Here is a 13,993-nt window from a genome sequence, read left to right as displayed (position 1 = left end):
GGGCACTTAATGGCTCAAGGTCTTTTGCTCAGCTATGCGGTCCGGCAAGGAGCCAAGGAGCAGTCTCAGAGATTCATTTCAGTGCTTCACATGCCTTGGTCGGTGAGCAGCTTTATTTCATGGAGAGAGTGAGGACACGGGCTGTAGCCCCTGGGCCTTCAGGAAGGTGGTGTTGGTGGTCTGTTTGCCTCCTGTGTTCTGCAGTTGGACCCTTGGATTCCTCTGTGGGCGGCTGGATTTGCCAAGAAGCTGGGAGAGCTCTGGTCGGGTGGCTCGGTTGGTTGGAGCATCATCCCATACATCAAAAGGTTGCGGGTTCGATTCCCGGTCAGGGCACATACCTAGGTTGTGGGTTCGATCCCCAGTCTGGGCATGCATGAGAGGCAACCAATTGATGTTTCTCTCTCACATCAATCTCTCTCTCTTTCTCTCTCAAAAAACAATAAACATATCGTTGAGTGAGGGTTAAAAACCAACAAACAAAAGAAACAGATATCTCAGCTGGTCGCATTTGGATGATCCTAGTATCTTTGAAACTCCACTTGGGGTGACTTCTGCTCACAGGGCAGTCATGTTGCAAAGCGAGCACTGGATGGGGAGCCTGATTATAATAATAACAACCATAGCAAACATTTACTGAGGACTCGACTAGGTAGGGTGCAGTGTTTGGCATTGCATTTCACACAATCCTCCCAATAGCCCCTATGGAGGAGGCACCCTTACCATTCCCTTCAGACAGGGACGTTAAATGGTTCATCCACAGGTCATACAGCAGTGGAGCTGGGCTTCGAACCCAGGCAGTAAGGACTACAGGACTATGCTCCTAGTCGCCATGGTGAATTGGCTTGTCCTTATAGGGTCCTGGCGACATGTGTTTACTGAGTGGTCCATGGCCAAGATGAGGGTGAGAGGTGAGTGAGGCGTTCAGCTGAGGCACAAAATTTCAGAAAGCCCCAAAAATTCAATAATCAAGATAAAGAAATAAATATCCTATAACGGGTTTTAAAATATATTGAATCTACTTAATAAACAGTTTTAATTTAATATATTTAAAAATCTAAATGAATGACCCAAAATTCAAGATGAACAAAATATTAAATTTTTAAGTAAAAGCAGGATATAGATTTCTGATTTTCCTTTAGGCCCAGGCTCAGCTCAGTACAGAACTGTTACTGATCCTGTCTCCCAGGTCTCTGGGCCAGGCAACTAGTGATGGAAAATTCAAGAGAAGTAGTAGTTTGCTGTTCTGATGGATGTGAAGGGAGAGAGAATTTGGTTTGAACATAATGAGTTAGAGGTGTCTGTGGGACATCCAGGTGACCGTGAGCCAGGTGAGAAGGGGTAGCAGGGCGGGCAGGGTGCCCTGATTTCGTATGCTTGGCCCATGATGGGTGCGTACTCAGCACATGTGGTCTAAATCACTGGTCCTCGGAGTTTGCATCATGGTTCAGGAATCTTTGCAAATTCTCTCATCCAAAGTTTTTCTCTTTTTCCCCAAACCTTCTACATCACAAACCTCAGATATGTTCCCATATGGGTGTGGAAGTTTACTGCTTGGGTGTTAAAATCAAAACATCTTCTGAGAAGATTAAAAACAACTCAATTCCACTAGAATTTGGGAGTTGGGCAAGAAGGGGAAAGACAAGAATTCATCTAAACTGGCTCCATTTCTTCTTTATTCATGGATCCTCCAGCAAAAGAAGAGGAGCTAAGAGAAATTAAAGAGGAGAAAGGTTGTCGGAAAGGAAAAAAAGAAAGACGAAACATTATAGGAGCTAAAAATACAGTGAGGAGAGCTTGGCTACGCATCAAAGAAGGGCAGATGTGTTTCCAAATAGAAGCGGTGGTTTAGAGATGTCAGGAAGCACAGCTCCAAATGATGGGTGGAAAATAAAAGTTATTTAGACTGAGCTCAGCAGAATAAAAAAGGTTCAGTGGTGAGTCAAACTGAGGAACAGGCCGCTGAGCAATATGGAAGCCCTAGTGCCTCAACCCCAGGTTCGAGAATCAAGGGTTGGCACCAACAGTGGAAACTCTGGCCATGGTGTCAGGACCCCGAACCAAAGAGTCTTTCCATCTTGACTTTGTAATTCTGAACAACCTTGGATGGAACAATCGCTATCACAGACTAGTCACTTTCCTTCGCGTATCCTCGGGTACCCACTTCCCTTTCCGTCGAATGAAGCATGAATCACTCCCACCACCAGGGAGACATGTACCTCCTGCAACTATCCCACTTCTGTGAGGTCGATGAGTCTGACCAATGCTTAGTGAAGATGGATCATAGGAAGAGAAATGTGGGGAGACGCAAGCCAGATCAGAATCCTTCCACTTCAAGAGGCCCATTGCTTGTCCTCATAGACCAGATGGATGCACAGGAAGGACCTGAGATGAAGTCCATATCAAATACTGGGTTATGTCACTCAGACCCTGGGCAGCAGGGGCTCAAGAAAGAGTCAGACGGGGGAATGGGCCACAGTATTAATACTGTTAATAAGAACATGACTTGTTGAGCGCTTGTTATGCACCAAGAGCCATACCAAGGGCTTCACATGCATAGTCCCATTTCATCCTCCCAGTGGTCCTGGAGGAGGCACGATTTGCTACCCCATTTCACAGATGAGGCAAATAAGGTTCAGAGATGTGAATTCACTTGCCCAAAGAGAGATGGATCTGGGATGTCAACTCCGACAGACCAACTCCTGAGCCCAGAGGAAGTCTCCTGACAAGGCCAGGTAGGACTAGAACTGGGCGCAGGTGTGGTACGTGGACGGGCCGACCAGTAATAGCTGGGGAAGAGCAAGGGTGGAGTGGTGTACAGCTTGGTTGCGTCCAGCTGTTGTTGTTGGTTACCAGCTGTGGGGCATGGTTCCTGAGCAGTGTGTGCCTACGTTTCTTCAACTGTCAAGTAGGGATGGCAACAGTGTCCAAATTCATAAGACCGTTGGTGTCATTTCAGGGGATGACGCTTGTAAAGTGTCTAAAACAGTGCTTGGCCTACAGTAGGCCTTCAATAAATACAGATTTTACTGACGTAGGAGAAACAGCACAGGCCAAATGACGCTGGGTTAGTTCCAAGGAACGTCAGGGTTTCTTGTTGGGGTACAGTCTATTGAAGGGAGAGAAGGCAGAATTTTCTGGAATTTGAAGAGTCTCAGCCGCCGTCCATGTGGCCAGAAGCAGGAGATATAGAGCGCCCCTCGGAGCCAGAGCAATGCCACTTGGTCACTGAGGGCAAGACCTAGGAAAGTAAGTACAACAGATGAATGGGAAGAAGAGAAACAGAAGAGCTACCCCCAGGATGCCTTTCTGGCCCGACTTTCCCCTTCTGTCCCCTCCACCTTGCAGAGCAAAGGCAGACAGTAGCCCAAGAGCCTGGTGCCGCCTCTCTGGGATTCGGATGCTTGCCTGCCCCGTCTCCAGACATACGCAAACCCTTCCCGAAGACAAACCCTTTCCAACGCCCTGCTCTAAAACTGACCCACCTCTCCGGAGGTGAGGCCAGGGCTCGCGGCTGAATGGGCCCCATTGTCCTCCCGCGTCTGTGGGTCCACCTGGAGGTGGTTCTACCACGGCCTGCGGTGCGGTCTGCCTGCAGACTTTGATTCACTCCAGGGACAACACTCGAAAAAAAAAAAAGAAAGAAAAAAAATCAAACGGGCAACACATGCGATTCCAGGAACGCCTGCCAGACTCACACTCTGTTTTTCCATCATTCCGCTCTCCTGCCCCCGGGGGAGGGAGCCTCCTTGGGCATTTTGTGTATGAAAAAAAAAAAATCAAAACCACCATCAGGACGAGCACCTGATAAGGAGCGAGGCATTGCCCAAGAGTTCCCAGGAAGAGGCGTCTTTGTTCTCGTTTCAAGCCCTTGACACTGCTAACAGCTCTAATTACGGCATTTGCCATGGGATGTAAAATAAAACCACATTCCAGAAACCCGTGTAGTCTCCCGGGGAGAGACACCGAGAGAGAGAGGTGCCCAGGGCTGCAGGAACGTGTTCTTTCGTTTCTGGTCCCTAACCTTGGCAGCCACGCGGAGGATTCAACAGTACCTTCTTTATGTGCAGAAGGAGGGCACTTCTGCACGTGGAAGAATGCACCTCCCTCCCTGGACCTACAATCCGCTCTGCATTTCTGACTGCGTGGCGTGCAAAGCGTCCACTCCTTCAGAATGCGAGGACCTTCCGAATTCACCCGAGCCATTTGGGGGGGAAATGAGGACTTCAGAAGTTCCTGGGGCTGGGGAGACAATAAAATAGAACTCCTTCCAACTTAATTTCACTATAAAATTTGATGATGTAACACCCACCCACACCCACATCACAAAACAAAGTGACATCACAAATACTAGAGATAATGGCTCAAACCTGCCTGCATGTAAGCCAAACCCTAAGCAAACTGCAATTTGCCCATACGTGACTGAGGCAGAGAAAGATAGGTGATTCGATAGATCCCAACAAAACAAAAACAAAGAGAGAGAGAGAGAGAGAAAAGGAAAAGAAAATACATATTTCTTTCCCCTTGCTAAAATAAAATTTAAGGCAACCGAAATATGGTAAGGTGATTTAATGTTCTTATAGATGACCTTTCTTAGAAAGCCAGGTTTCTCTCCATGAGGGATTCTGATCTATCCAGATTATTCTCTTGTTCTGGGCTGGTCCCAGGAAATAGAGGCATCATTTACATTGTGCCTTTGCCTTTATGGACCCCAGAGTGTGTGTCCCTGGTTCGCAGCTTTTCTTGGCTCCTGGCCTCCTGGTTAGAAAGTGTTCAGGGTTTGGCAGGACTTGACCTGGCTGAGGAGTCACTACAGGTCCTACAGGAATCGGAAGTGATCCTATCGCCCATCCTTTTCCTACCACGGCTCCCCTTAGCTTTCCAGGAGATGGGAACTGTCTTTGGTTCCTTGTAAAGCTCCCTGCCCTTCCACTTCCGGCCCAAGCATGCGATGTTCTTTGAGAGGCGGACTGTCCCCGTGACCCTGGGACAAAAGGCTTTGGGGAGAAGGAGAGAGGATGTGTAGAACGATTTCTAAGACAGGTGTGGAAGAAACAGATGTGAATACTTTGCCTCCAAAGTAGACCTTCTGGTCTCTGCTTGAGGACTGGTCTTTTTTGTTCCCTCTCCCCCTCCTTATAATTCTAGCATCCAATCTACGTGAGGCGAGACCCCAGCATCCCCACCTACGGACTCCGGCAGTCTATCTTACTGAACAGCAGGCTTCAGGACTGCTATGTGGACTCCCCAGCTCTCACCAACATCTGGACGCCCAGGACATGTGCAAAGCGGACCATCAGTGCCCCAGCACCAGGTACCACCTCTTCCTGGGAAGTTGTCAAGAATCCGTTCATTACCAGTTCGCTCTCCCTGGTTAAGCTGGTGCTCAGGCGACGACTGAAGGATCAGTGCTGCCCGGTACCATGCAAGTTTGGGGAAGCAAAACCGTCGAAGCTAGTAGAGCCCAAGGACGATTCAGCAACGAAATCCACTCGGCGGGGCAGGATGAGGAACTCCATCAGCTCCCAGAGCAAGCAGCCCCTCGGACAGCAGCCGGGCTCGCCGAGGCGCAGGAGGCCTGCAGGAAGCAACAACGAGGTAGATGATGGCTGGCGGTGGACAAAATGTGATGGGGTGGGGACAGGGAGATGTCAGCTAGAAGACACTGAACACTTAAGAGGTTTATATGAGCCGGGCCGGTGTGGCTCAGGGGTTGATCGTCGACCTATGAACCAGGAGGTCACAGTTCGATTTGTGTCAGACACATGCCGGGTTTCGAGCTCCATCTCCAGTCAGGGGCGTGCAGGAGGCAGCCGATCGATGATTCTCTCTCATCATTGATGTTTCTCTCTCTCTCTCTCCCTCCCTTCCTCTCTGAAATCAATTAAAAAAGTATTTTTTTAAAAAAAGGTTTTTATGAAGCAAAGGAGATCCTAAAGTTGAAGACAGGATTGAGGGGGTGAGGGTAGAGGGTGGGTGGGCAGCAGCAGTGAGGTATAATGGAGAGAGCACCAGCTCTGGGGGCATGATATTTACACCCTGCCTGCTAGGATTGACTATCTATAGGAGCGCGAAGTAGCTCTTATAAACACAGATGAAAGGTGCTGGACATGAAGGGACAAAAAGAACGGGAAAGGCCGGGATACGTGTAGAGAACACACGCTGGTCATGCAGAGGTGACCAAGGCCCGGCTATGAACATCCATGGAGGACTCGGCATCTAGAGGCCTGACCTGAATCCACCTCCATCTCTCCTGGTGGCCAGCGCAGCTCAGCACGCGCCCTGGAGCTAGGCTGTCGGGTTCAAATCCCAGCTTTGACTATAATTCAGGACAACAGTGGGCTTGGCCTCTTTCTGCCTTGGTTTTTGTCGTCTACAAAATGAGGGGTAATAGCTCTTTCCTCATAGGGTTTCGTGAGGATTAAATGAGTAAATACGTGCAAAGGGCTTTTGAACAGAGCCTGGCACAGGCTAAATGCCTAGGATCCTGTTGTGGCATTCAGTAGACAACAACTGTGGTTATTAACTTTCTAGCTGTGTGGCCTTGGGCAAACCAATTCCCGCTCCCTTGCCTTTAAAGCTGTCTCTTGCCGACCTTACAGGGTTCCGGGGGGGACGCACGCAGTGGTATACACGGAGGAATTCAGTAAGCTCGCACACACTACTAGACGAATGTTGGTTGTGGCTGTAACCAAGACTCTGGGACACAAATCCCAGATAATTATTCTGAGCTCCCTTCTCAAGTTTTAGCTTTGACTTCTCTGCTTTCTTCCTGGCCAGAGTAAAGAAAGTTCAAAGGAGGAAAAAGTAACAGTCAGCCAAGATCTTGAGAGCAGATATGCCGAACATGTGGCCGCCACCCAAGCGCTACGCAGGGACGCGGGGACAGCAGCCTGGAAGGGCCAGGCGTTGCTTCCTGAAGCCAGGAAGAGACAACAGTTGTCAGACATGCTAACCATCCACGGCCTGCCCACAGAGGGTTACCGGGCTCTGTACCATGCTGTGGTCGAGCCGATGCTGTGGAACCCTTCGGGGACCCCCAAGAGGTACAGCTTGGAGCTGGGCAAGGCCATCAAACAGAAGCTCTGGGAGGCTCTGTGCAGCCAGGCTGCCACCCCTGAAGGTGCTCAGAGGGACTCGTTGCCCGTCAGGATGTGGCTGGAGGTCGACAAGGAGCCTGTGCCCAAGAAGTGGCCCAGGTTAAAGAGGGAGAAATAGAAACAGGATCGCACAGATGAGGCTATTCTCTGCTAGATGTCTAAACAATAAACACCACTTTGCACCTTTCCGGTCATCTCCGAGTGCGCCCCAAGTTAGTAACCACCCTCCCCGGAAACGTGACAAATGGGTACAAGATTCATTTCCCCTCCACTCTCATGAGCAGGTAATTTTGAGGGCTAGGTGCTTGGGGCTTTTTTCCCTCCAAGCCCCTTTCCCTTGGGGTTTGAGGGTCTCTGTCTTCCAGGTAGGAAAGATCCTGGCAGAGAAAGCCGATGGTCTACTGGTATATCCAGCCTATGTTCCCAACTTTTAAAAAGAGGACTGCTAGGATTGACCATCATGTCCCTCCCTCTCACCCTCCACAGGGAAGAGCAGAAAAACTACCATCACCTCAAGGACATAACCCCATGATGCCACCGAAATCCCCAATAACCTGAACGCTATGTTAACCAAAGAGGAAATGATATGGGTGCTCCCACGAGCAAGCTGAAGTTAAAGGCACTGCTTCAGCCCTAGCCGGTTTGGCCCAGTGGATAGAGCATTGGCCTGTGGGCCAAAGGGTCCTGGGTTCGATTCTGGTCAAGGGCACGTACCTTGGTTGCAGACTCTTCCCTGGCCCGGGCCCTGGTTGGGCCTCCTTTAGGAAGCAACCAATCGATGTGAGTCACATCCATGTTTCTCTGTCTTTCCCTCTCTCTTCCACTCTCCCTAAAAATATCCTCGGGTGAGGATTAACAAAAAAAAACAAAAACAAAAACCATCAAAAAAGGCACTGCTTCATGCAAACCTCTCCTTTGTGGAATGTGTAGACCTTTACCCAACAGAGCGATGACAACATAGAACATGTACTTGATAAAATTGTATTTTTTTTTTACAGTCATTTGTACAATTTGTTACAAAACCATAGAAGACTACAACTTGTTTTAAATCATTTTTGGTCGGCAAATATGTAAAATCTGTGTGCAATTATCATGTATTTACAGGGCCTCATGTTAGTCATTTTCAATGATTATTCCAACAATGTCACACTCTCAACATAAGACATGGCTTAAGATAAATATATTAGTAAATAAATATTCTGAGAACATATTTCCATAAATGAAATGTGCTGCTATACATATACAGAATATACATAAGTTGTTTTCTAGCCTTTTAAAACATTTTTAAAAAATGGTAATGTTGGAGAAGGAGCCCTTAGACCGTTTTATTACAAAATCTTTACAGCAAAGTCTTTACAAAATATCTTTTAAGTGCTATGGGAGAAAATTTAAAAAAAACAACAACACACATTTTAAAATAGTGCCTTGTTAGACCCAACACAATAGAGTTTATATAAAGAATAGAAAAAGGCAGTTCTGTTTAAAAAATAGTACTCTTGATTAGTCATTATCTTTTAGACCTCATTTTAAAAGCATTAGTCCTGCAGGAACTTTTGAGTAGAAACTAGCAGCACAAAAGGGAGGGTCTGAGCAGTGGGACAGCAGGTGGGGCTTTAACAAATGGCTTGGGTTCAAAGGCGAGGGGAAGAGGCTGAGTTGAACCTGCGTACTGGGGCTGTGTCTGCAAAGAGGTACCTTGCTGATCAGAACTCCCAACCCTCCCCCCTCCCCACCCCCATGTGAACTGGTTCTAGGCCTCTTCAGTTTACATCCGCTGTCACACAAGGGTTGGGCCATGGAACCAAACCCAAAGGTCACACCCTGGCAGGGGTGGGGGGTGGGGGCAGATGTGCTCAATGGAAAATGTGATGCCCCCCAGTTTCCACAGCTCCGTCAGCCCCACACACCACGGAGGGATCACTGAAAACGGTACTTTATCAGTAGCGGAGTCTTACAACTTCACAGAAGATGTTTTGATTTCAATGGTGAGGCAATACTCTCGTTGGTTCCTTGATTCTGGTGCCCTGCCCGTTGGATAGGCCAACACAAATTTAAGACAGTGGCTGATACTGAAAAGTTTCAAAATTTCATTTTTCTGTCTCTACCACCCTGCAAACTACCAACATGAAATGTGCTTCTTTCGCCATCTGTAGTTACTGTTCTTTCAAGTGAAGAATTGGACACATTTATTTGAATAAGCCCCGTGGAAGCCACATTTTTTACTCATCTATTCATTGCTTAAGGCTCTGAGGAGTGGTTGTTTTGTTTTTTTTTTCCAGCTGGGGCTTTAGCCACTCTGGGGGTATGATTTCAGACAAGGAAGATAATACGCACTCAAAGGCATTTAAAAACAAAACCACAAACAACAACAACAAAAATCTCAACCATGAGGAGCTGCTTTTTGCAGTTCATGTTAAAAGCCATCCCCTCACCCCACCCCCCCTCGCCCCAAAACCACGTAATGCAAGCTGTTGTCCTCAGCAGCTGCTGGTCCTGGCCCGAGAAATAAAGGCGGCCCAGATCACATGTCAACAGCTCTGGCGCTTCTCACACCCTCGCCAACAGGTGTGCTGGGCACAGGCCCGCGGGGAGCAACCCCCGCAAGGGACTGCACCTTCGAGGCTGGAGGACAAATCTCACCAAATGGCAAATGGGTGAGTTCCTAAATGGCAAATGGCTCCATCATTTGACGCTGGCATTTCCTGGCTTGTCAAATCCTGGCTTGGAGTTAAGTACGTTTCCTCATCACAGGCTGAGGATTTTAAGAAAAAGGGATTCTGATACAGTGAGATTCTCATTCAAAATGTTCTGGTCTGGACCCCAGAGCCTAACTGGAGAGGAGTCATCACAGTCTCCTGGCAACCAGGATGGCCTCTAGTTCCCCACCTACAGGGGCCAGCTCCCAGGGTATCTATTTCACAAAGGAGCTTTTCAGGTGGCACCAACTATCTGCCGAGTAAGTGAGTAAACAAGTGACCAAAGAGTTAGTGAACGCGGGGCTAATGTGATTAGTTTCTCCTAAAAATAGTTTTGCTTTGTTTTTTTTAAGGACAAGAAATACATTGGACAAAAAGGATGACAGTCAATCCCTGATCTGAAATAGCTTTAAATAGATTCTCCCCTTTATAATGGAAACATCTTTTTAAAAATGGGTTGGGTTTTTAAGCTCTCCCTCCCTCTTTTAAAAAACAACAACGAAAGGCTGGAAAAATATACAAAAACCTACCCTTTGGGTCTAAACTATCTGATAGTCTCTTTCTCTCTCTGTCTCATGGAGAACCAATACGTAATAGTGCATTAGGTAGAAAGGATAGTAGACATTTGCAGGCGAGGTGAGCAACTTCAGCCACGGGCAGAGGGCTGAATAACCCTGAAGCGGCGCTTCCGTAGGGAGATGGATGGGAACCGTATCATTCAGAGCTTAGTGTAGCCCCGATGGGGTCCTGGCCACGCGGCCCCCCAGGAAGGCAGCCCTAGGACACAGCAGCTCCATCGCATTCTCGGTCCCCAGCCCCTTCAGACACCAAAGCCGCAAACTACATTCCTCCTGGGTGCTGGTCCCCGCACACCCCCTCGATCCCTTTCTGCAGCCGGTGGGTAGCAGGGAGCCCGAGATCATGACTGTGAACTTGGCCCTTTCCCTCGGGATGATTCCAGGGGACAGACTGAGGGCACTGGGCAGAATCGTCCCTGTCGCACCCGGGGCTTCTGCGGCAACGGCCTGGCCCCACTCCCTGGTACTGCCGACCTCCTACCCCCTGCCCAGCGGTTTCCAGCAGCTGCCTAAGGTGGGCTGGAGGAATATGGCTTCGGAGACCTGATGATTTGTACACTGGGATTTGCCACGAGAAAAGAGGCAGCATTGCATCGTTCCTCAGAGTTTGTACCCATATCGACGAGCTTTACTTCAAGTTTCTGGTTCATTTTCTAAGGCAGGTGTAGCCCTGAGCTTTTCAAAGGCCTGAGCTCCCTCCAAGGAGACAACAGTATCTACACATGATGTGGTTCAATTAACGCAGCAGTGACTTTTTTTTTTTTTCTTTCAGCAAAAGTTGGCGGTTAGAGTTCTTTAAAATATATATATTTAAATAACTTTTTACATTTACATAAAATATCTTAAAAAACAAAGCCGAGAACTCAATCCCACACACCTCGGAACCCCAAGCACACACACTTTAAAGGGGCTCACATTTTGGGTTGAGAAGGAGGGCTCTCTTTATTACCACTTTTGTGTGTTTGTCAGAGCTAAAAAAAAAAAAAAATTATTTTTTTTTTCTGAAGAAGTCAGAGTTTGGAGTCTCCGTACAGTTCCCATTTCCACAGAGTTCCTTCCGGGCTCAGGCTCCCGTGCCGCCGCTGTCTGCTGGGCGAGACCTCTGTCCTGGGAGAGAGAGAAGAGCCGTCAGGGAGGAGCCGGCGCTGCAGGCCTCGGGCACAATGCACAGGGACAAGGGACTTGGCTGCCCATCCCCAGCACGGGGCCGGCTCTCAGAAGTGACAGCTCACAGCACTGGACGGACTGTGCATACGGCAAAAGGCTTAAGCAGAGCTCCTCATGCTGTGCCGAGCACAGGTGTCTCCTAGAGAGCCAGCCTCCCTCATCTGGACCTACAGAACCTTCTGGAAGCCCTTAGGTAGCATGAAAACACAATGTTCAGAAGATGTGCACCAGACACTGTTGCAGGCACTGGGGAGAGCAGGGAGGGGAGAAGACACCCCCTCACCCTCTCATAAGCTTACAGGCCTCAAAACAAAGTGATTTTGGGTTGTGATCACCTGGAAAGGACACAGGGTGTGAGGTAACCTCAGAGGTAGCTGGAGGGAGTCATTTAAACTGAGATCTGGGGGAGCAGCAGCAGAGCGGTCTGGAGGCTAGAATGAGCTGGAGGAATGTTGGAGGAACAGGATAGCGGCCACAGGGGGGCTACCTTTTCAAAATTCCAAAGGGCATGCAAGTCATTAAAGGTTTTCTAGTGCAAATACATAGACTTATGTTCAAAAAAGAACACTTTGCCCCTGGCTGGGTTGCTCAGTTGGTTCGAGTACAATCCCAATACACCAAGGTTGCAGGCTTGATCTCCGGTCAGGGCACACACAGAAGCAACCAATGAATGCATAAGGAAGTGGAACAACAGATTGATGTTTCTCTCTCTCTCTCTCAAAAAATAAAAATAAATTTATAGCCCTAACTGGTTTGGCTCAGTGGATAGAGCGTTGGCCTGCTGACTGAAGGGTCCCAGGTTCGATTCTGGTCAAGGGCATGGCAAGTATCTTGGTTGCGGGCACATCCCCAGTAGGGGGTGTGCAGGAGGCAGCTGATCGATGTTTCTAACTCTCTATCCCTCTCCCTTCCTCTCTGTAAAAAAAAATCAATAAAAATATATTTAAAAATAAAATAAAATAAATTTATAAAAAACAAAGAAGAAAAAACAAACAAACAAAGACCACTTCAGCTCCCAGGTGGAAGAGAAGGCAAGACCCATGACAGGAGACCACACAAAGGTGCTGGATCGCACTGTTTCTTACCGAGACAGAATGTTTGGGAACTTTATAGCAATCTGATGATGTCAGCTGAATCTAATAAGAATTCTGGACTTGGATTTGACATGTCTTTTGCTAAGTTTCATTTTTCTGGGAATTCAATTTTCTGGACAATTCTCACAGGTTGAGAAGCCCAGGACACAAGTGTGAGGGGCAGGGTGGGCCCAGGGTTAGATGGTGCTGGGGTTTTGGGTGGGGAACGTTGGAGGAGGGGGTGCAGGAGAAATTTGAGAGGCTGCTGTGGACCTGACAGGTGGGGGTGCTTGCGTGGCATCCAGGGGGAGAAATTATGGAAGCAAAGGGCCCAATGGGTCTGGCACCCAGGGAAGGGCTGAGTTGGGGAGTAACACTGGAAGTTGCCAGGTACAGATGGTGTTTCAAGTCAACGACACAAAGAGAGCCCTTAGAACATGACCGCGGAGAGAGAAGAGGACCCCGGCTCCGGCCCGCTGTCACCTGCTCTCACCTGCAGCCTCAGCGGCCGTGGCGCTGGACTCCTGAGTGTCCTGGGAAGCACTGGGGAAGCTGGCCCGGGTGGCCCCTGCCTCCTCCGGAGGGCGGACAGGTGGCAGCGGTGCCCGGGGCTGGTAGCACAGAACCCGCTCTTCTTCCTGGGCTGCTCCCAGGCTCCTGTGGGGCTGCAGGGTGTTGGGGCCCAGCGTCCCACCCCAGGGGCTGAGGCCACGGGTCCCTTGGCAGTCCGAGGGCAGGCCCAAGTCACAGTCCACATCCTCTGGAATGATGGGGATGCGCTGGCTCAAGTCCCGGGCCCCCGGGTGGCAGCTGGGCGGGGGCTCTTGGGCAAGCGTGTACTGCACGCTCACCGAGCAGTCCTCAGTGTAGCAGCCGCTGCCCCCTCCGCCGCCGTGGGCCACCTGCTTCTCTTCATAGAAGCAGCAGGGCAGGCCCTCATATTTCACCCCATCTGTCCTGGGCAAATGGTCTGGGTGAAGGCCACACAGGCCCTGGGAACCTCCCGGCTGGGACTCCACACCTGTGGGGCCACAGCCCTCACAGAGGGGGGCGCCCAGGAATAAGGTGCTGCCCCCAGCCACTCCCCCGCTGGGCTCCAGTGCGGAGGGCTGGGGCTCGCAGCAGCAGGCACACGACGGCCCCTCGCGGCTCCCCTTCCAGGTCCTCCTGAGGTCTGGGGCGGCCCCAGAAGCCTCGAGCCCCACTTCTGAGGTAGAGCTGTTGGGCCCCCTGTGCTCCAGGGAGGAGTTGCTGCTGTAGTTCATCTCCAGGCTGCAGGTGGACAGCTGGTCCCCGGAGGGAGAGGCAGGGCCCGGCCAAGGCTCTCCCCGCCCAGCACCTTGACTGTGGGCTGCTGGGAGCTCCTCGGGTGGCGGGGG

At 49.7% G+C, this 13,993-nt stretch overlaps 2 protein-coding genes across 2 annotated transcripts in view; one reads left to right on the top strand and one right to left on the bottom strand.

Moving 5' to 3' along the window:
- Nucleotides 1–832: 832 nt before the first annotated feature.
- On the top strand, nt 833–7,292 carry LOC102250839 (chromosome unknown open reading frame, human C22orf31). The gene is made up of 3 exons (XM_005869810.2): nt 833–904; nt 5,149–5,598; nt 6,781–7,292. The coding sequence occupies exons 1-3, from the start codon at nt 833–835 to the stop codon at nt 7,216–7,218; spliced, it is 960 nt and encodes a 319-aa protein (XP_005869872.1). The 3' UTR covers nt 7,219–7,292.
- A 4,049-nt stretch (nt 7,293–11,341) lies between these two features.
- Nucleotides 11,342–13,993, bottom strand: part of ZNRF3 (zinc and ring finger 3) — a 51,523-nt gene continuing 48,871 nt past the window's right edge. Inside the window, 2 exon segments of the mRNA XM_005869809.2 lie at nt 11,342–11,481; nt 13,108–13,993. Coding sequence (XP_005869871.1) covers nt 11,438–11,481; nt 13,108–13,993 — 930 coding nt within the window. The 3' untranslated portion in view covers nt 11,342–11,437.

The sequence above is a fragment of the Myotis brandtii genome, unplaced genomic scaffold (assembly GCF_000412655.1).
Source record: "Myotis brandtii unplaced genomic scaffold, ASM41265v1 scaffold303, whole genome shotgun sequence".
In the NCBI taxonomy this organism is placed as follows: domain Eukaryota; kingdom Metazoa; phylum Chordata; class Mammalia; order Chiroptera; family Vespertilionidae; genus Myotis; species Myotis brandtii.
The sequence above is the reverse complement of the archived record's forward strand: the minus strand, read 5'-3'. Positions and strand labels throughout refer to the sequence as shown.

Coding starts and splice junctions, on each gene's coding strand:
- LOC102250839 (XM_005869810.2), top strand. CDS start 833: ATGGTGAATTGGCTTGTCCTTATAGGGTCCTGGCGACATGTGTTTACT. Junction 905..5,148: donor GGTCCATGGCCAAGATGAGG/GTGAGAGGTGAG, acceptor TTATAATTCTAG/CATCCAATCTACGTGAGGCG. Junction 5,599..6,780: donor CTGCAGGAAGCAACAACGAG/GTAGATGATGGC, acceptor CTTCCTGGCCAG/AGTAAAGAAAGTTCAAAGGA.